Raw genomic sequence first — 26,766 nt, forward strand, 5'->3', positions numbered from 1 at the left:
GTAAGATAGATACAGACTTCAGAGGATAATTAGAACTGCAGAAAAAACAATTGCTACCAACCTGCCTTCCATTGAGGACCTGTATACTGCACGAGTCAAAAAGAGGGCTGTGAAAATATTTACAGACCTCTCTCATCCTGGACATAAACTGTTTCAACTCCTACCCTCAAAACAATACTATAGAGTACTGCACATCAGAACAACTAGACACAAAAAGAGTGAACGCCATCACTCTACTAAACAAATAATTTCTTAAACACTATCAAACTATTTACTATTTACTATTTACTAAATCTGCACTACTATTAAGCTTCTCATTGTTCCCATCACCCATCTCCTTCCACTTACGACTGTATGACTATAACTTTGTTGCTTGCATCCTTACGATTTATACTGATATTGTTTCCTGATTGCTTATTTGTAGCCTATGACTATCATTAAGTGTTGTAAGTGTTGTATCTTGATGAAGGTATCTTTTCTTTTATGTACACTGAAAGCATATGCACTAAGACAAATTCCTTGTGTGTCCAAGTACACTTGACCAATAAAAAATTCTATTCTATTCTATTAAGCAGGAGGTTGTACTAGAAGACCTCCAAGGTCTTTGTTTAGTTCATTTAGTGACCATTCAAATTTACAATAGTATTGAAAAAAGTGATTTATGACTGTTTTACACAATTATCTTTCCAGACTCCCATGATCATGTGATCAAATTTCAGGCACTTGGCAACTGGTTCATATTTATGACTGTTGCTCTGTCTCAAGGTCATGTTTTGTGACCTTGTCCCTTTTGTGACCTTCTGGCAAGCAAAGTCAATGGAAAAGCCAAATTCACTTAACAACTGGGTTACTAACTTATCAATTGCAGTGATTCACTTAATAACAAGGCAAGAATGGTCGAAAAATGGGGCAAAATTAACTTAAAAAGTCTCACTTAACAGTGAGAAATTTTGGGCTCAATTGTGGTCATTAAGTCAAGGACTACCTATACTCATTTTCCTCTTTTAGTGTGATATACAGTGGTAGATTAAAGTGTAAAGCTTAACAAATGTCTTGAAGTGTTTTTGTTAATATGTCTCTCAGACTTATAATGATAATGGAATGGGCAGAAATTTATACACTATATTCTGATATAATTTGGAGAAAACAGATAAAATTAAATGATTACTTCTGCCAAAATAACTATGTATATTGGAGACAAACTCTTTAGAAGATGAACAAGGTAATAAACTACTTGAATATGTAAGTAAATCAAACATAATTATATAAAAGGAAGACAACCGTTTAACAGTAGCTTTGATTAAGAGGCTTTATTAATTGGAAGTATAAAATTCATATTTAAAAGCATATCTCATGTTTCATTTACTATAAGCTCCCCCTCACAAATAAAAAACTGAACAATTATTCCCACTTTTTGATAACATATTCATCTTGAGCCTTCATGTTCTCATCAAACTTAATACTTACTATAGTTGGTCATGTCAAGGAAGAAAGAATTATAGGTCAAAGCAGGCTTCCATAACGTTTTCTTAATCAGAAACTGAACATATAGTAAATAGATCTAAAAATACCAATCCAATTAATAATGCATAATAGTTTTGTTACTCATAAGTGCTACAAGCTCTAGAATGTAAATAATTCAGAGCATCTTAAACTGGAGACAAAAAAATTAATACTACTATTGAAAATATAATTCTTACAATCAGTAAATACAGGATTACCAGATCAGTACTGCAAAAATCTCAATAAACAATAGTAACTAATGAATTTTTCTATATTTCTTTTCTGCCATCTAATGGTCATCACATTGTAATTTTGTGTTTGTATAAAGGATCAGAAGAGAAGCATGGTAGATCAAAGTTTTTCTAAAATGTTCAGATGACAAAGAAATATAAATAACGTTGTTTTTGGCAAATCTTCGTTCTGAGCAACAGTGTATAGTTTTCTTCCTATAGAGCTTTATAAGATGCAACATTTCGTGGAGTATTTAAATAACTTGGAATATTAAAACCAGCTATTTTCATTTCCTTTTCTAAGCATTGACAGACAAGCTCAGGTATTGCATAATTGCCACTTTCAAAAACTGGGAGTTTCTCTGGGCTATACAATTCTCTGGGTCTTTAAATGTCAGGTTTGAAGAGTTAAATTGTGATTACTGTCCAGGACTTGGCATAAAAATAGATGAAAAATAGATGTTTTATGATTGAAGTATAAGCAAAACTAAAATGACTGCACGAACATAATGAGTCAGGAAAAAAGTCTGGACACTCAGACCAATCTTTCCTAAATACTTAATTAGAAAGCTATAAATTACTGAGCTAGTACTCAATCACACTGGGATTAATAATAGAAAAGTACATAATAAGCCAAGCTACAGGCAGAAAAAAGGCTATTCTGTTGAAATTCCATAATGTCTTTTCAGAGTGGAGCTCTGGTGTTCAGTCAGTGAAATGGACAATGATAGCCCTAAATGTTGCCCAGAGATTTTGGATTTCTTTCTTCCTGAACAATGTATTTATGAAAAGACATTTTCTAATTATGCTGGGAGCATGCATTTATGCTTGTAGAATGTGACATATGTTTTATTCCCTAAATATATACCCAAGATTAAGGCACAGATCTCAATAATAGTTGTTTTTAATCCCCTTTAAAATCACATACTCAAAACTGTTGGAGAATGTGCAGCTATGATACATTTTCCATGTTTCAGTGTTTTGCAGCTATTAGTTCTTCCATTTGTTGTAATCCCAACCCAAAAACCAGCCTGTGAATGTTGGAGGTTCAAAACCTTGTTTTACAATAACAACTGGAGTCCCTTTATCTCGTCCAGAAGGATCAGTCTCAATGTAGTTTTTGGCTGAAATACATGAAATATATGGAAAATAATACTGTAATAACGTTATCACTGCAAAATAGTGTTCTATTTTTAGCTATTTTTAAAATCACTTTATTTAATTTCTACATCATTCTTCCTCTTACAAGAACCCTAGAGCCCAAGAGGGGTATGGGAAATCTGGCATAGAGCTATTCTAATAAAATCATTCATATTTAAAAATAAGATATATTTTTTTTTAAAAAGCTCATTAGATAAATAATCAGCAAAATTAAAGCCGAATGCTGAAGGAGTCATTGTTTTCCCATACACATAAATCTTGAATTGTTTACAATAAAGAGGACATTCTGAGGGTCAGCCAAACATCTGAAGAAAGAGTCCCATAACTGGATACCAGCACTGAGATGGTCCTGCAAACAGCCAAACATACCAGAGAAAACCACAAAGAGGAATTTCCCACTATCTTAGAACACAAGCTGGGTGGTATTGAATGAAATGATTTTAAGAGAATTATCTATGATAAGCTGGTCCTTTTTATAATTTAAAGATTATCCAATTTTCAGTCACTGAAAGTTCTGACACAATAGTTTAATTTTAATTTTATATTGTCTATGCAAATAACACAATTTTAGTAATGTATTTTAATACTGAATAGAATTATTTGTAATTTAAAGAAAAATGATATATATCTTTGTATTGATAGTATCTGAATCACTGAAAATATAAATTGGATTCACACTTCATACTGAATCATGATGGATGGATTCATATATGATACCGAGGCACACACCATGAATTTAAAATTGCAGTACTATTATTTGATTTGCACAATACATTAAACCAAAACTAAGCAAAATGCGCAATATTTTTACACAGCCTACTCTTTCTCCTATATTGTATTATCCCCTCTTAACAAAGACTAGTCCATGAGTGGGCTCGTGATAAGTTACTGTACTGTCATCTCAGCAATATCCAAAACGTTCTTTGTAAGAGTAATAGTCTTCCAATATCTTGGAAGTAGGCGTATATATAGAAGAGAGACTTGCTCTTATTGTTGATTTTAACTGTTATACTTTCAGTTGTATAAATTGAAGTTCTAGGGGATTGTGAGGCAACTGTCATTTTAACAGTGTTCCCCAAATCAGAAGACAAATATGCATGGCATTTGCAAATACTCAGTTATCTCTCTGATCTCTTATTAGCAGGTAAAAGGAAATAGCAGTGCTGTGGTATATTTGCCATTTTTATATAAATTGTTAACATTTTGTACTGCAGTGAATTGATGTAAGAGAGCTAATATGGTGTAGTTAGAGATACTAGGAGACCATGAGCTACTAGGAGACCATGAGCTCTTGTTCTGCCTTAGGCAAGACTGCCAAATGCCTAAATTTTGATCACATAACCAGGAGGCTGCTGCAGTGGCTGTAACAACTACTCATTCAGCACCACTGCACTTCAGTCACTGAATGAATAACTGTTAAGGGAGAACTACCTCTATTGTGAAACAGCATGTTGTATAAACATAATTTAAAGGTCTCAACAGTGAAAAGAAATAGATTCAAACAAATGTCAAGCTATTCAGAGCAACAGCCAAAGAAAAAACTTAAAATAATTCATTATAATTACAAAATGTAAGATCAAATAATGAACCAATTAGCCGGCGATATAAAGAAAACTTGCAGTTAAAAGCCACCACACTTTAGTGGTTTTAAAACACAAGCAACCCATCCTTACTGTACATAAACCTTATCTTTCAATACATATTTTCTTATTATTAAAAAGAGGTTTCTATTAAACCTATGCCAAGCCATATATTTTGAAGGGCATCATCATCTCACTATAGAATTTATTTATTTATTTATTTATTTTGTCACATCATCATACAAAAAGATTATATAGTATATAAACATATATATGAGTAAATGTTAGGAGGTATAAGCATATATATATTTAGGAAGAAGAAAAGAAAAACAATAGGACAGGAACGGTAGGCACGTTTGTGCGCTTATGCACGCCCCTTATGGTCCTCTTAGGAATGGGGTGAGGTCCATAGTTGAAAGTTTTTGGTTTTGGCGTGTTGCAGAAGAAACTGGATTAACCATGGGTTTTCAGAATGCAATAACAGTTGTATGCAACTGCAGCATATCAAAAGTGCGTTTAAAACACTGCAACGATTTGCAAAACATCTGGGATACTGTATTTGGAATGCAAAACCTGAACCACCTTTAGATGGCAGCAAACAGGTAGAAAAAGTTCTAATGCTTTGCTACCATATTTTTGGAACATATATTAAATAGGCATTTAAAAAAATAGAAATAATGATTTGCAAAACTGACTAAATTTATCTAATGAACAAATGAAATATGTAAAAGAGAAGTGTGATAAAGGATGATTGTGGTTGTGCAAACAAATGTGTACACTTGAAGCAACTGCTATGTCACAAAAGTAATTGGTTTATCTTACTCATCATAATGTACTGTCTTCTAGGAATAAATATATCTCAATTAGGTATGTGCCTGAAAAAAAATGATCTCATTGAAAACTTTCTTTCTTTCTTTCTTTCTTTCTTTCTTTCTTTCTTTCTTTCTTTCTTTCTTTCTTTCTTTCTTTCTTTATTTATTTATTTATTTTTATTTATTTTTAATTATTTGCTTTCAATTGTTATGTTGATAGGGAAGTATAGATGCATATTTGAACAGAAACACTGAACTTAAAATATGAACATCCTGAAAATCAACTATTTGGTTTCTTTTCTTACCGGATTTAACTGATTCAGCACGTTCGGTTTCGTTAGCATCTTTGCCAATCCAGACAAATACCTTGGAATAACAAGGAAGAAAAAAAAACAAAACCCATATATCAGCTTTTAAAATGGAGTTTGAAAATCATTCTACAGATTAAAGTTATGAAACTTGTGTCCAGTTTTAACCCTTATTTTTTCTCATTTACTAAAACATTACAGGTTGTACTTAATTTACTACCAATTGGGACTGGAATTGCCATTGTTAAGTGAGGCTGTCTTCAAGTGAGTCATGACTGATTTTATTACTTTTTTTGTCATAATCATTAAGTGGATCATCATAGTTGTCAAATAAATCAGTCATTAAACAAATTCAATTTTCCCATTTACTTTGCTCATCAGAAGCCAGCTGGAAAGTTTTCAAATGGTCACATGATTCTGGGATGCTGCAACCATCATAAATATTTGCCAGCTGTAAAGCACCCAATTTTTGATCGTATGCCCATGAGGAAACTGATGGTTATAAGTGTGACAGCCATTTATAAGTCATTTTTATCAGTCATGACATATTTTTGAATGTTTGTCGTAAGTCATAAGAAGTAGTCATAAATTAAGGATTACTATACCTGCAAATCAGGGGTGGGTTCTAAAATTTTTTACTACTGGTTCTGTGTGTGTGGCTAAGTGGGGGGGAGATGACTGAGTGAGTGTGGCCAACCTGACGTCACTCACGCACTCAGTCACATGACCACTCCACCAAGCCACGCCCACCAAAATGGCAGCAAAACTTTTTGAGACTTTTTGACACTTTTTTTGACACTCCAGCCCCATATCCAGGGCAGGACGTGGTGAGGTGGCAGTGGTTGTTTCGGCTTTCCCTCCGTTGCCCTTCCTGGCCGAAAAGCGCCCTCTCTCATTTCTGATGGGCCTTCCCCATGGTTGCAGCCGGAGCAGGCAGGGGAGGGGCGATGGCAACAGCAGAGCCTGGCACGCGGGAAGGGCAAGGTTAGCACGCTCCCAGCTGCGCCCTGTGTGGCCTCCGATGGTTCCGGGCAGCGGATTCAGCTGCAGACCAGATGAGCCGAGGAACTGTGGGGAGTCTCCTGCGTGTTGCACCCCCCCCTCCCAGCCTTCGCCCGCGCCTCTGCACCGTTTTCGGGGGCCCAGCTTATTGAGCTGCCCCCATCTGTGTCACGGCTCCAGTGGCGGTGGCTTCGGGAGACACTGGCAGCACGGAGGCACGGGTGAAGGCTGAGATGGGAATGCAACACACAGGAGGCTCCCCACAGTCCCTTGGCTCGTCTGGGCTGCAGCTGAGAAACAGCCAGTGGAGAACACAGAGCTGTTCCAGTCCACATGTTCTCCTGGTCAGTGGCTGTTTCCTTCATTACTCTTTAGAGGAAAGCGTTTGGCACAGCACAGCAAAATTTAACAGCCATGAGCTGTGCTTTCCCTTAAGCGCTGTGGGCGGAAGAGGAAAACAGAAGTTTTTCTCTGCACAGAGCTTTTTGGATGAGACTTGGAGTAAAGTATGGCTCATGGCTGTTAAATTTCACTGTGCTGCGCTAAACTCTTTCCCATAAAGAATAACGAAGGAGAGAAATAGCCGCTGACCTGGAGAACACGTGGACTGGAGCAGCTCTTTGCTCTCCACTGGCTGTTTCTTCCTCTTCGCTTGTCCAGCACAGCGAAATGTAGCAGCCATGAGCTGTGCTTTCCTCCAAGTCAACTCCAGAAATATCTGGCTGGGGAGGGTTGCCTCCATCTGCCAGCTCAGGGCAGCGGACTCAGCTGCAACCCAGATGAGCTGACAAACTGCGGGGAACCTCCACACCATTTTTGAGCATCCAGCTTACCGAGCTGCCCCAGTCCCGGTCACACCTTCAACGGTGGCAGTTTTGGGAGACGCTGGTGGCATGGAGGTGCAGGCGAAGGCTGGGAGGGGGGGTGCAACACATGGGGGGCTAAACCCATTCCCCTTCACCTCCCCACACTTGTTTACCCATCCCAGAGAGTTTGGGCTATGGGGAGGACCCAGCCGCCTTTCTCACCAGCGTCGCTCCTGAGCGAACTCTTCCGTCCTTGGCTGTTGCAAAGAAGCGGCAGCTCCGGGTGCACCACGCCTGCTTCATCCTCTTTGAGAGCAGCTTTGCAAAGCTGCCGGTTCTTTGCAACAGCCGAGGATCTCTTCTGCTTGGAGCTCCAAGCTGCGGGGAGGGAGGGCAGCTGCAACGCCAGCAGCATCAGGGGGCTCCTTCCTTCAGTGGTTCATTTTCTTTTACCCATTGAGGTAGCTATGCAGACTGTGTCCTTAAAGGCTGTGCCATGCCTTTTGATCTTTCTTGGGCGCAGAGAAAAGCAACCCTGCGAAGGGACCAAGCCTGCTGCTGAATTTGGAAGCCGAGAGGCTTCTTTTCCACTCAGCCGCGGAGCAGGGCACCAAAAAGACCTCTGGTCACTGCCACCGTCTTTGCACATGCGTAGCTTTCTTCTCACCAGCTGAAGGAATTTTTGGTGCTCTGTGGCCAGGCAGTTAAGAGGCTTCTTTGCCAGCCAGCCACTTCCCAGTTCTAGTCAGCTTACCGTTCGACGGACGCATTGGGTGGGCAAGCAAGCGGCGACCGGGGAACCAGTTCAGGGGCCTGGCCAGGCTGCCCTTACTACTGGTTTGGAGAACTACTCCCTAAAGTTACTACCTATTCGGTATAACCGGACAGAACTGGTAGGAAATCACCACTACTGCAAATGCATTTTCATGTTTTATTTTAGTATCAAATTGTACATGTATTTTCATACATGAAGCATTGTCTGAGTGTTTATTTTGCTATGCAAATATATTGTTCCAACTTACATTTGAAAACCAGCTATTGTTTCACAGCTCATAGTATAGACATATTCATTCAAGTCTTTCACTTTCCAGGCAATACTTCTGCATTCTAAAAGAGTTCCCTTAACTTGATTAATATCCTATCATTTAATAGGACTCTGCTGGATAGCTTCCAAAAAGTTAAAAATCATAATAAAACAAATATTAAAACATGAAAACCTACAATACATAAAACCATAATAAAACAATTAGTATAAAAGTATTAAAGATTAATACTGTGAGTCCCTTGGACTGCAAGTCTCTTGGACTGCAAGGCGAACGAACAACTCAGTCCTAGAGGAGATCAACCCTGACTGATCTTTAGAAGGCCAGATCCTGAAGATGAAACTGAAATACTTTGGCCACCTAATGAGAAGGAAGGGCTCACTGGAGAAGAGCTAATGCTGGGAAAGACTGAGGGCAAAAGAAGAAGGGGACGACAAGAGAATGAGGCGGCTGGATGGAGATCTTCCCTCTTACATTTCTTCCTCAATCTCATTGACATTTCCTCAAATATATTCATTTAATACTTAATTGCAATATTCTCTTAATCTCATTTATTTAAATAATTAATTTTTTCTACATTAAATAGTTATTAGGAATGAGCTTAGAATCAAATGGGTATAGGTATGTGAATATTACTTTTCACTCTTTTTCTAGATTTTAAAAAAACAAACATAGTCAACTAAGGACATAAAATAAGCATTATACAAATTGTTTCTAACCTTACCCATTTTCTCCCCTCCTTTTTTAATTTCTGGATACAGAATTCAAAATGTCATTGCCTATCTTTATCTTAAATGACACAAATCTTTATATCATGTACCCGTTGTACACTTAGCTCTATACTGTAGCTTCTTTCATACAGAAATCCTCTAGTAAAATAAATATTTTACCTGATCCCAAGTATCTAACAACATGACATCATCCTCAGCCAAATCTTCCTGAGTGAACTCTCCAGGGACTTCTTCAATCTTTAGGAAATAATGTTTTATTGAATCATACATTTCTCTTATTAAAAACACCCATGCTAAACTAAAAGATCTCCTTACTAATGAGATAAGTTAATATTATTCATATTATTTTAAGATTGGCAGAAGGTGTTTAACAAGGGGGAAAAAGAGAAAGTAAATACGACTGCAAAAGCTGAAAAATTAACAAGTATAAAGAGGCTACAGATGGTCATAGCCAAATGACATTAGCAATTCAGGTCAAGTAAGAGAAGAAATTTGTCAAAAGCTAAGTATAATACTAAACAAACAATAGTTTATGCATCCTGAATGAGGATATGAGCTTTTTTTTTTTTGTTTACATTTATACCCTGCCCTTCTCCGAAGACTCAGGGCGGCTTACAGTGTATAAGGCAATAGTCTCATTCTATTTGTATATTTTTACAAAGTCAACTTATTGCCCCCCCAACAATCTGGGTCCTCATTTTACCTACCTTATAAAGGATGGAAGGCTGAATCAACCCTGGGCCGGGCTTGAACCTGCAGTAATTGCAGGCTTTGTGTTCTTAATAACAGGCTTTACCAGCCTGAGCTATCCACGGCCCTTACAGATACCGAGCTTACAGATACTGAGTTAAAAGCAGCATACCAAAATGGCTTATAGTACAAGATTTTCACAGAAATCTTAGCCAATATGCCACCATTTATAATTTCAGATTCATATGTGAACCAACCCAACAGTGTGGCACACCTTTACTTAGCCAGTCTAAACAGAAGATGATACATTGAACAAAAATATTCCAAAGGCATTATAATTACAGGCTCCAATGAACTGCAGGACTACCTTCATAAAATATCTTAATACAGAATAAATAGCAATAAATCTATAACATTAATTGGGCACCAGCTTACTATACTTAAAGAAAAAAATAATTAATTAGCAAATGTTCATGATAAAAACTTTCAGTACAGAACATTATGTTTTTGTAAATGAGAGCAGATGTGTGTGGGAATTTGTGTTGCACCTGTTATTTGACTTATAATTATAGTATTCTTATTTGATTAGCTGTAATATAAACCTACCATATGCAGAAACTGCTAAGATGTTCTCTTGCCCATTTATATCATTAAGAGAATATGCTCACTAGATGTTTCAAATCTTATTATCCTACTTTAAACAAAGTTCAAAATTAATAATTTGAAGAGTGTAGAACTGAAATGTAGGCTTGAAATTTCATTAGAAAATCAGAAATATTAACCTTTTATTTTGATAAATTGTGTATGTACAGCAAACGTATTTTTAAGAGTATAAGACACACCTTTTTCCCCCACAAAAGAGGGTGAAAATCTGGGTGCATCTTATATTCCGAATGTAGCCCCGCCCAGCTTCTCAAACGGAGGTTTCAGAGGCTGAAAAAAGTATCAGAAATGGAACTTCAGAAAAAAAGCCCCAAACGGAGCTTCAGAGGCTTTTTTCCTGAAGTTCTGTTTTGGAGGCTTTCAGAAGCAGAAAAAAGTTGAAACAGAGTTTCAGAGGCAGGAAAAAAAGCCAAAAAAAGCAAGGCACAGAGCTCACAACAAACGAACCTGTTGCTAAAATTCACCTCTGGGAACAGCTGATTGGAGGTATTCCAGGAGGCCAATCCACCTGCCAATCAGCTTTTTTCTTATTTTCCTCCCCCAAAACTAAGGGGCGTCTTATATTTCGGTGCGTCTTATACTCCGAAAAATACAGTATGTAAAGGATAAACATGTTTCACTTGTTTTAAATTTTGTTCTGATCATCTGGCCACATAAAAATATTCTAAAGGACTTGCACACTTTAAAATTATCTGCATTTGGCTCAAATTACTTTTATTTATTTTTATTTTTCTAGATTAGATGACAGAATTCTTAAAGAATGCAATTGTTTTACCATATTTCTAAAGTTCTGCTTTATATAACTCTGTCAAGAACACCAAAGCTAAACATCTGGCTTATATTTAGCATGTTGCATATTAAATTCTGAAAGTTTTGAAGCCATATCACTTTGACGAAGTTTAAATAAATGAACCATATAGTAGCTTAGTGAATGAAGTTTAAATGTCAGTAGGAAGAAAACAATTGAAAATTAATGTATAGTGTCCCAATATTATTCTATCAACCTCAAGGCAGCAACATCTGTGGGAAAGGATCAAAATAGGCAAGATGACAGTACAGCATTGCAAATGAAATTCTGCTTTTTTGAACATGTATGTAACACTGATGCACATAGAAAAGGAACAGGGTTGTTTCCACCATCATTTTGCCTGAGATACCCTTTCTTCCTCAAGTGCCTGATGCTGCTATGACAAGACCTATTACCTGAATCTTTATAAAATATTCCTTTATATTTTATGTTCCTGCAAAAATATTTTTATTTACTTAAAACATATTCAAATAACTTTATTATGCCCAAGAAATAAACAACCATAATAAATGGAAAAAACAGTCTTAAACTTACTATAAACCTGCCAGTTTTATTAGAACAACCATATAGACGAGGCGGATGGTCTTCTGATTCAGATTGCAAATGGGATGATGATTGGTATTGTTTTTTTCCACCAAGCGCAGTCCAAAATTCCTCTAAAAAGTAATCACACAAAAATTACCATGCAAATATTAAAGACCATCTTCCTGATTGCCATGTCATGCCGAGATTTATTTGTTTGTTTGTTTATTTATTTATTTATTTAGCACACTCACGGGGTTCATGACATTCTTCAATTCTTGAAGTTTGACATTTTAGGACACCAGCTACATACTTAGCACCTTTTTCTTCTTCTTTGCTTGCTCCTTTACCAATCCAAGTATATCCAGACTTAGTTGGCAGTTTCAAAACAAAAACATCATTGGAATTCAATGAAATTGCATCAACATCAACCTGAGATAAAGAAAAGACAGATTCATTTTTTTCTGTTTGCCCCCATTTCTGAACTTTATATTGTAAGCAAGCATTAATTTTTTCAAGCATCATATGCTTGAGTTAAGGAGGCAAGTCCTTGAAATCAAATACTATGTAATTGAGACATGAATTGCCATTTATAATCTTAAGAGTAACTAGTTAGGAAAAAGTTTCTATTACACATACATAAACACTCAAAATAATCATAAAAATAGGAACAGAGAATATATTGTTCAGTGTAACATGCAAATCAGAAGTGCAACCAGTATTTCATGCACTTTAAATATAACAATATTCTAGTAATGGCATATTTTTTAGAAGGGGGGAGAGAAGAAGGGATTTAATTTGTGCTTAATCAGACTTGTCCTTAATTTATTAGATTGTAATTTGGAGACAAGCTGGTTTATAATATTGTAAATTAAAATATGTTATGAAGTGGTATCACAGACACAAGGAACATGGGAAGATCTTAAGCAAAGAGTTGTATTTTCTCAGCTGCACATTCAGCTCAATTGTTTTGTTCAGTTTCTTATTTTGATTATCCAAGGTTTTTTTTGTTCCAGTTTTGTATCCATTTGTAATTTTTAATGGATGGATTAGTCTATGGATTTTTAAAAACATTTTCCCCAATTTTATTTTTTTTGCAAAATTATCTTTTCTAATACAATTTCATACATTATTTTTATTGGCTGAAGTTTCCCAAAATGTGTATTCAGTATACAGATATTTGCTCATTGAATGCAAATTAGCTTAAGCTGCAAACTGGCTGGATTTCATTAGAGTAGTTTATAGCAGCAGAAGCATGAATACAAGAGGCGTAATGGACTAGTCTGCGATAGATCTATATGAAAATACCTGGCTCTGAGTCTGGTCTCCAAGTAATTATATTTAGTTACACCGAGAACAGATTTCTGAATGGAAATTTGTTACCTCTACAATCCTGGTGATGGCTCCAAGGTTTCTGCGAATTTGGAACAAGCGGGTTGCAGGAGGGGGCACTTGGCCAGTAGCCTTGGAAGTCCCATCTTTATAAACAATGAGTGGCTTATCTTTGAACAAACTCAACAAATGTGGAGGTTCCTTGCCTTGACTCACTCTAATCTGCAAAGTATTTTAATATAAAATACAGGATATTTTTACAAGTCTTATATGAGAAAGTCTACTGCTCAGTTCTAACCTCAACAATAGATCTTCATTGCATCTTGGCAGGAATCATTTCTTGAATAATTTAAGCTTTAAAACAATATTTAAAAATGTAAGCTTTAAAATAAGATTGTAGCAGGCATGTAGTACAGTTATAGAACTTTAAGTCTATTCTCTCTCCCATCATAGCAATAGTATGACACATGCTTGTGGCAATTTAAATATTACCTGAAGTAAAATGGAGTGAGTGTTTCTGTGTATGATTCAGGAAGATTTGCATATAAATTCAGAAGAAAGCAGGGGTATTTACCACACATAGGAAAACTCTACATCTATTTTAAGAAACCTCTTTAACACTCCCTCAACATTGTCTGTTCTTCAAGCATTCCAAAAATAATCTAAATTACATTGTGCCAAATTGCCTTGACAAAAACCTGAGACATATTTTTGACCATTAGTGCGCTCTCCTTCTCTCTCTATATATATATGTGTGTGTGTGTGTGTGTGTGTGTGTGTGTGTGTATTATTTATATATATATATATATATATATATATATATATATATATATATATATATATATATATATATATATATATATATATATATATATATATATATATAAATAATACACACATAATATATATATATGTAGGTCTTTGGTTGTTCGGGTTTTCTCCCGCGTAAAATTAGAAGTGTCTTGGCAACGTTTCGACGAAGTCTCATTCGTCATCTTCAGGCTTCAGCTTCGTGCTTCTGCGAGCAATGTGTGATTGCAGCTGTTTCTTCCTTTTTAACTGCTAGTAGGGGTTTGAACTGATTGGGTGGAAGCTTGGCTGTGCTCTGATTGGATGGGGTTTTTTTGTGCTCTGATTGGATGGGGGGGTGTCCTGTTTGGGTGGGGGCTTGGTTTTGCTCAGATTAGTTTGAGTTGCGGGGGGATTTGAGCTGCAGATGTAGCACGACCACGAACACGAAGCCAAACAACAACAATGCAGCTCACCAGCTCAATGCAGTTATTCTTTCTATGGTCATGTATATAGCAATAGCACTTAGACATATATACCGCTTCATAGTGGTTTTACAGCCCTCTCTAAGCGGTTTACAAAGTCAGCATATTGCCCCCAACAATCTGGGTCCTCATTTGACCCACCTCGGAAGGATGGAAGGCTGAATCAACCTGGAGCCTGGTGAGATTCGAAATGCAAATTTCAGGCAGCCTGCAGTCAGCAGAAATAGCCTGCAGTACTGCACTCAAACTACTGCGCCACCATGGCTCTTGGTGGGATATCCATTCCATCAAGCCGAAAAGTTGTCCAAAATAGTTAGGATCTCCAGTCACTGGCAAGGGGTTGGACTAGAAGACTTCCAATGCCACTTCCAACCCAATTATTTCATGTTCTCTCTATATATGCTTAAAAATACTTGCATTGCTCTGTTTTTCCCATCAGAATTGTCTTTATGCCCAAGAAATGTACAATCCAGCATCTAACGTAGAAGAAACAGAAAGATAGGCAGGAAGTAGTCTTTCTCAACTACAGAACTCTGTTCCTGGAATATATGGATGTTTTCCAAGATATTACTCTTCTTTCAGGCCATTTGTGTACTGCATTTTTATATATCTATTTGACTCCTTTTAAGTAACTTGGTTGGGTTATAGTGCAGTTTCAAAAGGACAATGTGAAGTTGGCTAGTTGTACCTTAAAGTAAGTCAGTTACGAGTGGAGGAAAAGAATGATAGGTAGAAACAACACAAGAGAAAGATTTGCGTTACAGGTTAGGGAAGGAATGATTCTTTGTAGCACCATTCTTTCATAGGCACTGAAGAGTATCAAAGCTTCTCATCAATCTACGTTGGATGCCAGTTTCCTGTAAGTGTTCCAAACTTTCAAGCAACACAGCCCCCTGTCCATACACAATAAGTATTATGGATTACTAAGAACTTGATAAATATACTAATTCCTGGTTTCTCATCAGGATGCCAGAAATGAAACTTGTTCAAGCACATGGCATATCTTCTCAGAGAGCTTGCCCTGAGCTTGGTGGTAGGAGAGGACAGACGTGATTTGGGAAAGAGAAAAGTGAGCACACAGAAGGTTGGATGTTTCCCTATTTGCTACAAGTGACAGTTCATCTTGCATAATAACCCTAGTCTCTATCAAACAATCTTTTAAACCCAGTCTTGAGATTTGAGATCGCTACAATTTTATTCACAGTTCTAATGTGAAGTTTGCTTTTTATTTTGTTGGTCCTTATATGGTTTAGAATTACTATGGACTCATCCTCTCAACTTGCATTTTTTAAGACAAAAACATTTTTATCCATCATAGTTTTAGTCCAAACTGACTGTAGACACATTTATAATTACTTGATAATTATTAATGTTATGTTTTTCTGGTTTCTTGTTATTATCTGGCCTTGTTTTAACTGGTTACATTATTGTACATAATCCAGAGTCTGACCATGGAGATATTTAATAAATAGTGAGGAGGATAATCATGATCTTATGGAGATTCCTAGGAAAACAGCATAATAGTATAGAATTTAATGTTTAGAGAGCTTTATATTTGTTGTAAAAATAGGCAGCAGTGCCATCTGGTGACTGATAACCTAACTGCATTCTAGATTATCTAGTAAGAATTTTGAAAGATCTGTTTCCTTTTCAAAATCTAATTAGAACATAAAATATTAGAGTTGGAGGTCTTCTAGTCCAATCCTCTGCTTGAGCAAGAGACTCTATACCATTTCAAACAAGTAGCTGTCCAATCTATTCTTAAAAGCCTCCAGCAATGGGACACCACAACTTCCACGGGTTAATTGTTCTCTGTTAGGAAATTTCTCTTTGGTTAGCTTTTCTCCTTGATTAGTTTCTATCCATTACTTTTTGTCCTGCCTTCTGATGCTTTGGAAAATAGATTGGCTCCCTCATCTTCCTGGTAGTCCCTCAAATATTGGAATACTGCTATTATGTTTCCCCTAGTTCTTCTTTTCACTAGACCAGACATACCCAATTCCTGCAAACATTCTTCGTAAGTTTTAGCCTCCAGATCCCTGATTGTTTCTTTAAGTGTAACAAAAAGTGAGGGGATATTTTTGTTCTCTGTAAAGAACAAGCAGCATTAAAAATGAATTAATGTTCTTACTGAAACTGATTAGAAAAATATGAAAATATTTGATATGTAATTTAAAAGTGATTTAAACAGTGACTGTTGCTTTATTTGTTATTTCTTTCATGTTTTCTCAAGTTTGCACCATCAAGATTTTCATATTTCCCAATAGAGTACTAACCTGGACGGCATGTCCATCAAGTGATCGATCAAGCTGGACAGTTAAGAATGCTGAATGAGTAAGCTCATCTTTAGTTGCATGAGCTCCTTGCCTGTGGATAGAAAAACTACAATTAACTCTCATTTCAAATCAATCTCCCCCAAGATTATATAAAGTATAACTCTTTTTTTTTGTGTCAAGAAGCATGAAGTAGTGGGGTTAGAACACATTTGGAATAAATGAAACCACAGAAATACAAAACTTAAATAAATAATCTTATTCCAAAAACTACTTGAAAAGATCAATAATTTAGAAGATTAGGATCAAGGCAGGCACTGATATGAAGTCTGTTCTATAGTAATAGAAGGGACACAAGGAAATCCTAAATTTGTCATAAAATTATGCATGTTACTGTACTAGGATAATTTCTTTTTAGATCTCATTGCATTATAAATGTATTATACTTCACAGTTTGTGTGAGACAGGACCAAAAGTCAAAGGACTGAATATCTTTTATCTAAAACATCTAGTATATCTTTTATCTAAAACAGCATTGGTCTTTATTGTAAATGGAACTATTTTTACAGTAAAACTAAAGAGTTTTCTCTCACTGTGGTTTGCAGCTGCTTGCCTTTCTTGCATAAACCAGCTAATTAAGCCAATTTAAGTAATACCATTCCAGATTTCAACCTTTTCTTCCACTTTGGTCACAGTGATAGCCAGATCTTTTAATCTATGCCGGGGTAATCAACCTTTTTATACCTACCGCCCACTTTTGTATCTCTGTTAGTAGTAAAATTTTCTAACCGCCCACTGGTTCCACAGTAATGCACCGTGTATCATCATCTGCGCATGCCTTTCACGCATTGTGGATTGGGGTTGGGGGAGGGGATGCCGGCTACCAGCTCTGCTTGTCTGTTACAGCTGGGTGGTATGGGGGGGAGATGCGCAAGCTATTCTGGGATGAGACTCTTTTATTTGCAGTCGTACTATAGCGCCATTTAGTTTCACTTACGTAGCGTGAACTAAATTTATGCGTGGGTGATACAAATAGTATTTTTTCAGAAATTTAAATTGTCACGGGGAATTTTATGAAAATCTAATGAAAATGTTTTTAAATAATGCTATGACAACTTTTTAAAAAGTCAATTAAATTTTAAAAAAGGAAAATGCTTCAGTATCGGACAAAACCCCTACTGCCCACCATGAAAGCTGGAACGCCCACTGGTGGGTGGCAGAGACCAGGTTGACTACCACTGATCTAGGCCATGAGTAATACAGCCACAATTGTGGCCATTTCCTGGTTCTTTTCCCCTTTCACCCATATCAGAAAAGCAAAGGTCAATTGCTTTCCCTTTTGTGAGCATGATTTTTCAGGACTGGTGGGGTAAAAACAGTTTTGCATTCTTTCTCTCAGAGAATAAAAACAGGAGTGAACTCTTGTCAATTTATCTCATTTAAAACAAAACCAAAGGATGGTGGACTTAGATTTTAATTTTGAGAAAAAAAGAAGCTATTGGAGATATGACGAGAAATTGTATAAAAATGAAAAGGATAAAAAATGGATACTTAAAAAATTGGAGGAAAGTTGGAGATTAAATGATAACGGGGAGGTTAAATTTGAAATTGTTTGGGATGCGATGAAAGCGGTGTTTAGAGGGGAGAGTATCAAATTATCAAGTAGGAAATATAAAAATTATAAAATTAAAATGGAAAGAGATAAAAATCAGATTAAAGAATTGGAAAATCAATTTTTGCTTACTAAAGAAAAAAAATTCTTCAGGAGCTTAATATGTTAAGAAATAAAATGATAGAAGAAGATACAGAGTTAGTAAAAAGAAATTTGAGATTTTAAATAGGAATTTTTGAATTTAGTAATAGAAATTCTAAATTATTGGCAAAGATGGCGAAGATAAAAGAGAGAAGAGAGAAATTGGAGTTTTGATAGATGATAGAGGTATAAGATGTTATAAAAAATTAGAGAAATGTGAAGTGGTTAGAAACTTTTTTCAGAATCTATATTCAAAGAAACCAATTAATCGGGGAAAATTGCAAAGCTATTTAGAAAAGTATGTGGTGAAAATTGATCAAACATATAAGGAATTGATGGAAGAAGATATAACACAAGATGAGATTAATGGAATAATACAAAAATTAAAATTAGGGAAAGCTCCAGGTGAGGATGGATTACCTGTTGAGTTTTATAAAGAATTTAAAGAATTAATAATACCAAGACTGCAAAAATTATTCAATGGAATATTACATGGTGGGGAAGTACCTTCGTCATGGAATAGAACGGTGATATCCCTAATTCCTAAACCAGATAAAGATTTAGAAAGGATTGAGTCCTATCAGCCCATTTCTTTAATTAATCAGGATGCAAAGATATTTACTGCTATTATAAGTAATAGATTAAATAGATTTATAGATAGATATATAAGTTATAATCAAGTAGGTTTTGTGAAGGGTAGATACATGAGTGATATTGTTAGAAGAGTATTAAATATTATAGATGTAGCTGAATATAATGGTGATAAAATTGGTATAGTATCATTGGATATTTTTAAAGCTTTTGATTCTGTACAATGGGAAACTATTAAAGTAATTGTGGAGGCTTTAGGCTTTGGTAATAAGTTTATACATGTTATTTCAAAATTGTACCAAAAGAGCAGTGCAAGAGTGAAGGTGAATGGAATATTAACTGAAGAGATAAAATTAGAAGCTGGCACGAGACAAGGATGTCCCTGTCCCCAACATTATTTTTATTGGCTATGGAAATATTGACAAAATGATAGAAAAGATGAAGAATTAGAAGGATATAAAGGGTATAAGATAAATTTGTATGGATGATACTTTAATTATTTTGAAAAATGTAGAGAAAGATCTGAAAAGATATATAAGCATTTGATAGAATTTGAGGAAATGACAGGATTGAAAGTAAATTGGTCAAAGTCAGAATTATTGATGGATAGTAATGGTAATGAGTCTGAGAATATGCAAGAGCAATTTGGGATAAGGATTAAAAACACATTGAAATATTTGGGTATAGTGCTTTCACTTAAGGTTAAAGAATTGAAAAAACTTAATTATGATGTGGTGATTAACGAAATTGAGAAGAAGATAGATAAATATAAACTTTAAAATTGTCTTGGTTTGGTAGAATTGCAATGTGTAAGATGATGTTGCTGCCTAAGTTCAACTTTTTATTCGAGATGCTACCACTAAATTTGACAGAGAAAGATATTGAAGGATATCAGAAAAAACTGGATAAATTTTGTAACGGTGGCAAAAGACCTAGATTAGTGAAGAAAATGTGGTATCAAAATCAAAAGGAAGGTGGATTAGGAATCCCCAAATTATTTAATTATTATTGTGCGTATGGTATCCGGATAGTGGTAAAAATATTAAAAGGTGAAGATAACTATTGGAGAGACTTAGAGTTAAAGGATATAGAAATTTGGATCAAGGTGGTTTTTAGATAAAGCAAATTTAAAATGTGTAAGTAGAAGTTATTGGTTAAAGGGATTAAGTAAAATGTGGAATAAATTTGTTAAAATTTTAATTCCGGATATAATCTTTTTGGGGGAGACAATTGGAATTTGGCCAATTAAAAATAATATAATACGCAATGAAGTGATTAAAGAGGAAAATATAGAAATTATTAGAGATTGGATAAAAGTTATGGAAAATGAAAGGAGGAATAAAGAAATTATTGAAAAATTAGGGTTAAGTTGGTTTGAAAAATACAGATAGAAAAATGGACAAAAAACTAAGGAAAATTATTCGATAAATAGATGTGAAACTGAATTTGAATATTTAGTATCTCGGATTATGAAAGATGAAATTGGGCTAAAGGGACTCGTTAGTAGGGTTTATAAGATTATAAATTCTGATGAAAAATTACAAAGAGTGATGAGGACAAATTGGGAAAAAGATCTTAATATTGAAATACCAGAGTCAGATTGGAATGTGAATTGGAAGAGTAGAATTATGAGAACTTTATCTATAAGGATTAAAGAGCACAATTATAAAGTTGTTTGGAAATGGTATTTGACTCCAGTAAGATTGTCACAAATGGATAAAAAAATTAGTAAAAAATGTTGGAGATGTGAGATGGAATTGGGGACTTATGAACATATGTGGTATAATTGTGATAAGGTTAAAAAGTTTTGGCAACAACTGAAGAAAATGATATTTGAAATGATGGGGAAAGTAATAACATTGAGAGTGGAAACTATATTATTGTTGGTAATTAAGGAAATAGAATTAACAAAATATGAAAAAGAATTGATTAGAATTATGATTATAATAGGTAGAATTATAATAGCTAGATATTGGAAACTAGATGTGATTTTTAGAATAGAAGAGTGGAATTCTGAAATGTGGAAATTAGCTTTAAATGATAAAATGACATGTGATATTAAAATTAGAAGTGGTGTGTATAAAGAAGATATTTTCTGGAAGACTTGGAAACCATTTGTGGACTTTGCGCTTGGAACATTGGACGCTTTAGTACCTGTACCTCGAGAATGTGGATTTTGGCAATCATGAGGATATATCCGAAGACCCAAATCTTCCTTTTATGTATAGCACAAGGGTGTAATAATGTATTTTCTTTTTGTTTGTTTGTTGCAAAAAAAGTAATAAAAAATTTTTTAAAAAACCAAAAAAAAAACACCAAAGGAATAGCCAGCAATCACCCAAAACAAAACGTCAATTTTTCCTGGTAGGCACATCACCAGGCCAATACAAAATGGCGGGTGAAGACAAAAGTAGAGACTGGGTAGGGCATCATATCAATCAATTAGAATGAAGACATTTATTTTAAAAAAATGGAATGAGGTGTCAGGAACCACTTTTGATGCAGCTCAGAAACTCAGGTGAAGGTCCGTTTCTGAACAGGCTGAGAACTGTTCAAAGGGTGATGCCATCCATTCTAGCCATCCCAAAATAATAGGAGGTCCATCCTTGTCCTAAGACAAGCTGAAGCCCAGAACTATGCTTAGCATGACTCTCTATGCCTACAGTAACCCAAAGTTTTTAGACAGACTATTCAAATCATATTAACACAATAATAGCCCATACCATGTATAGATAATCTTGCCCTTAGGGTAGGTGTACAATACGATGTAGCAGTCACCACCATAAAACTGCCCATAGCTACCAGGTTCTATAGGGATTCTGCCATTACTTTCAACTCGCCAAATCTAAGAAAAATAAGATGTGAATGGGAAACGACTGTACATAGCTTTTGCAGATCCTCAAACAGAATATTTTTATAAACTCATTTCCAGAGGGATAATCTGTCTGAAATCTTTTACAGCAGAAATAAATCCTGAGGCACATTAAGGTATAAGCTTACATTTTTTTTCCCATATAGATACATTAAAGGCACAGTTATAATTTAATAGTTAGATGTCAAAGTAACAACTTATTCACATTTACTTAATTCAGATTTGGTACCTCAGACATCTATGAGTCTGAGAAAAAGAAAGCACTAGTATCCTACAACCCTTAAATGGTCTTTTATTTGTGGCTTGTCCAGAGATCTCTAGTCTATAGGAACACTAATGAGGATATCATGCATATTATGTTTTGTTAAGAAATCACACAGTATAATAATTCTCATCTTCCTGTGTAATATAACTTGGAAGGGGAGAAATTACAACAGGTTTTTTTTTTTAATCTGCAAAGGATTCTGCAACTGAGGAAATCCTTTTCCATTTCATTGGATTCAGGTTCTAGATATCTTGGAAATTCAATGGAAACAAACAACGAAGCTTCAAACTTTTGTTTTAATCCACAGAATATAAGCATGTCTCACTTCCCTTCTTTAATTATAGACATAGAAAAGCGATCATCATTGGGAATAATGTATGCAGGGATGTGGGGGAGGGGTTTTTCTGTCTCTTCTTTACTTGTAGTTCAAATAAAAATCACCCCTCCCCTGATGTTTTTCTATAAAGGGGGGGGGTTCTCTTTAATACCAAGAAAGCTTTTCTGAAGCCTGGGTAGAGACGCAGAAGTGAAAGAACAATCAATTGCCCTTCCCCTGACCCGAGGACCAGATGTAAAGTTTGCTGCAGCTGCACTTGTTAAAGCATTGTGCTAAGATATGTCCATGTATCTTGCATTAAAGTTTTATATTTATGAACCAAAATACCTCAATTAAAATGTGAACTGTAAGAGTGTTTGGGGAAAAAAATTACAAAAATACTACCATAAAGCAAAACAACTAAAACAGTAAGTATTGGAAGTTCTCACCCCATTCCTAAGAGGTCTGTAAGGGGCGTGCATAAGAGCACAAATGTGCCTACCGTTCCTGTCCTATTGTTTCCTTTTGTTATATCCAATTAATATAGTTATTACATACTCATACTCATATATATGCTTATATATTGTATAGTTACTTCATACTTGTGCTTATATATACTGCGTGACAAAATAAATAAATAAATAAAATAAAAGTTAACAACAATATAAGGTCAATATGCATAAATACCTCCACTTTCCCAGAGCCATCATCTATCATGTTGTGCTGGGCTGCCATCTGGGGAGATTCATGTAACTTGCTAGCATCAAATTCAATTGGTTCAATTTTTGCCACTCTCTCCATGACATGCACTTTTCCAAAGCCATTGCTTTGATCTTTATCTTTCCAGTCTTTAAAGAACTGTTTGAAGATGGGTGTCTCACCTCCTTCTGGAAGAATCTGAATCTGTATGTCAAATCACAGAATTATATATATAAAATTGAAATACATATAATTACCAGTACTATTTTTCGCCTATGACTATGACTGTAACTTTGTTGCTTGTATCCTTACGATTTATATTGATATTGTTTCCTGATTGCTTATTGTACCCTATAACTATCAATGTGTTGTACCTTATGATTCTTGATGAATGTATCTTTTCGTTTATGTACACTGAGAGCATATGCACCAAGACAAATTCCTTATGTGTCCAATTACAATTTGCCAATAAAAAATTCTATTCTATTCTATATTGTAGGAAAATAGTATCAAACAGTATTTGATGCAGATCACAGGGCATATTTAAAGATTGGATCATATTCCATAATATTCTAGAATACAAACAATGCTGCATAATTATAATTATTATTTCAAATTTACTTATGTTTCCCAGCCAATATTGTTGGCTTTCTTCTTAATGATTTAAATCCTATCAAGGGGCCTATGAACTGACCAAAATACAACTGATACCACTGTAGATTTCCAAAAATTTGTGATCTCTATTTCCAAACACTAGTATTTTGTAATAGTTTCTCATTCCTTCTTTTCAACCTTAGTCTCTTAGAATAGCTTCACTGATAAACAAATTATAGTTATTTTCAATGACAATGATACTTTGATTTTTTCAGGTACAACATATACATTTTTGCTCTGTCATTTTCAATTACGTTATAGTGAATTCATATCATAAGTAGTTCTCATTGATAGTGAAGCCATAGTTTTTATATAAATGCTGATGTAATATTTTGCAAGTTATGCCTTTTTTTTGAGGAGGGGGGTTAATCAATCTGTATGATTTCACTATATCCAATTTTATTTGTTAAAATCTTATCTCAGCATCTACTATTGAAACTATATTTCCTATTTGGACTTAATGACATTTATGCATAGGACCAGTTCCTAGGCAACAAAAATATTCCTTCTTTTTTTCTTTTTTAATATGCCATTCCTATCCAATACCATGGTCTGGTACTGTCCAATTTTCCATTAGTATTTTTCAAAAAATGTCCATTGAGTGCTTTCATTTTCTAATCTCATTTTTAATTGTTGCTTTTTAATAGTCATGTCTAAATACTATTTCTTCTTTCTGAAGCATTCCCCCCCCACCCAGTCCATGGAAAAATGATCTTCCATGAAACCAGCCCCTGGTGCCAAAAAGGTTGGGGATCACTGTCTAAAAGTAATCATTAAATCATTTCTCCCTCTATAATTTGCATGCAATTTATCAATCCCAGGCAGACTTCATTTTTTGATATATATTTTTACTACTTCTGAACCATTTTTCCCTTTAAAAGTTTACATAATTTCAGTAATGTAACTCTCAATAATGTCCTTTTGTTATTTTAAATGGGATGATCCCATAGCTCTGTCCTGAAAAGTAACATTACTTTGTCTTTAAATATTTGTTTATATCAACAATATTTTATATTTATTTATATTTATTTTAATTTTGCTTAGGTTTACAAACATTATTCCACTCTGATGATACGGGTAGTGTTCTGTTTCCCTTCCCCCAATACTCCCAGCAAAGAGTCCGTCAGAGGCCTTCCTTTTTTTTTCCTTTTATTTACATAGATACATGTCCTGGCCACGTCTACCCACGGGCCTGCCAAGTTTCTGGAGATAACGAGGAAATTATAGATAAGGCCAGAATTACTCACGAATATATTCTTCCCTCCATGAAATAGTTAGCTCGCGCCAAATTCATTGCTTTGTCCAAGACAAAAAACCAGGAAGTCCCGCCTCCTATTTATAGTCTCTGCAGATGTCACTGCATGACAATTATGACTTGGCTTTGTCCCAACTCTTCCGCTGCTGCGCATGTCGATCAAGTCTTCGTAATCTTGCGTCACTCCAAAACTGCTCTTGGGGCGTTGCCAAATCAGAAGAAGGCCGGGAGAATCAGGCCGTGCGGCCTCCTCCTCCCTTTGAGTGGGTGCCAGGGAGGAGAGGGCTCAAGAGAAACAGGGCTTGCCAGGTCTTCTCCTCATTTTCTGAATCATCCGAGTCCAGGAGTCTGGGTCCAGGAACCTGGGTCACAACACTATCCTCACCGCAGGGCCCTTCCCCGGGGCTGAGTCGGGATGCGGTCGGGCTGGGTTCTGCTCAAGGAAGGCCTGCACCAGGTCAGGGGCATGAACGTCGGAGGCATCTAACCAGGAGAAATCAGTCCCGTATCCCTTCCACGCGATCAAATATTGGAAGCGACCCTTTAGCCAGCGAGAGTCTCGACGCTGTGGACTTCGTATTCCTCCGATCCGTCCTCAGCGACAGTGACGGTGCTGTTGGGCACCGAAGGGGACTCGGTGTGGCCTCAGGAACCAGAAGGGACCGGTGAAAACGGGTGGATCCGCATGGATCGTGGCAGGTCAGTCGGTAGGCTACCGGGTTGATGACTGCCTCGACAGGGAACGGGCCGATGAATCGGTGGTCCAACTTCTTTACCGGGCGGTCGGACGGGAGGTGTTTGGTGGAGAGCCACACCGGTCTCCAACTGCCAGCGGGGGCGTTGCCCGTCGGGAGCGGTCGGCGGACCGTTTGTAGTCCTCCTTTGCCCGATTCAGCTGCTGACGTACCAACTGTTGGACCGCATGCAATTCTGTCAGGAAGGTCTGCGTTTCGGGAACAGGGGAGTCCGGTGGTGCCAGAGGAAGAGCGGATGGTACCCACATTGGCAAAGAACGGGGTCATCTGAGTAGGGGTTTGCTGAGAGTTGTTAAAAGCAAACTCCGCCAGGGACAGGTAGTCGGCCCAGTTGTCCTGTTGCTGGTTGATGAAGCAACGGAGATACTGTTCCAGTATACCGATGACCTTCTCTGTACCCCCGTCGGTCTCCGGATGGTGCGATGACGACAGACATACCTGCACCTCCAACGCGCCATCAGGCTCTTCCAGAAGCGGGCTGTGAACTGAACTCCAGCGGTCCGAAACCACCCTGTCCGGTAGACCATGGAGGCGGAAGATGTGCTGCAGAAAGAGACGGGCGTTTTGCGGCTGTGGGCAGTCCGCGGCATGGGATGAAGTGTGCCATCTTGGTGAGCATGTCCACCACCACCAGCACCGTGGTGAACCCAGAGGACGGCGGCAGGTCTGTCAGGAAATCCATAGAGATCGCCCCCCAGGGTCTGTCGGGTGTCGGCAAGGGCTGGGGGAGCCCGGGAGGGGCCCCCGTGGCGGTCTTGGCTTGCCGGCACGGTACGCAGGATGTCACGTAGGCATGTATATCATGCCGCACTCGGGGCCACCAAAAGGTCCGTGTCACCAGGTGGAGGGTCTTGAAGAACCCAAAATG

At 36.5% G+C, this 26,766-nt stretch overlaps 1 protein-coding gene across 3 annotated transcripts in view; it reads right to left on the reverse strand.

Annotated features, from left to right (window-relative positions):
- Window positions 1–1,295: 1,295 nt before the first annotated feature.
- Window positions 1,296–26,766, reverse strand: part of SCIN (scinderin) — an 80,838-nt gene continuing 55,367 nt past the window's right edge. For 2 of the 3 annotated variants that reach the window (XM_058183269.1, XM_058183267.1), the window contains 9 exons: window positions 23,223–23,438; window positions 21,806–21,927; window positions 16,742–16,832; window positions 13,243–13,413; window positions 12,114–12,291; window positions 11,872–11,993; window positions 9,336–9,413; window positions 5,592–5,652; window positions 1,296–2,857 (listed from right to left, as the gene is read on the reverse strand). In XM_058183269.1, coding sequence (XP_058039252.1) covers window positions 2,724–2,857; window positions 5,592–5,652; window positions 9,336–9,413; window positions 11,872–11,993; window positions 12,114–12,291; window positions 13,243–13,413; window positions 16,742–16,832; window positions 21,806–21,927; window positions 23,223–23,438 — 1,173 coding nt within the window. In that variant the 3' untranslated portion in view covers window positions 1,296–2,723. The remainder of the gene's footprint in view (window positions 2,858–5,591; window positions 5,653–9,335; window positions 9,414–11,871; window positions 11,994–12,113; window positions 12,292–13,242; window positions 13,414–16,741; window positions 16,833–21,805; window positions 21,928–23,222; window positions 23,439–26,766) is intronic. The other variant, XM_058183268.1, reaches the window with a different exon arrangement.

Source organism: Ahaetulla prasina, chromosome 4 (genome assembly GCF_028640845.1).
Source record: "Ahaetulla prasina isolate Xishuangbanna chromosome 4, ASM2864084v1, whole genome shotgun sequence".
Lineage (NCBI taxonomy): Eukaryota > Metazoa > Chordata > Lepidosauria > Squamata > Colubridae > Ahaetulla > Ahaetulla prasina.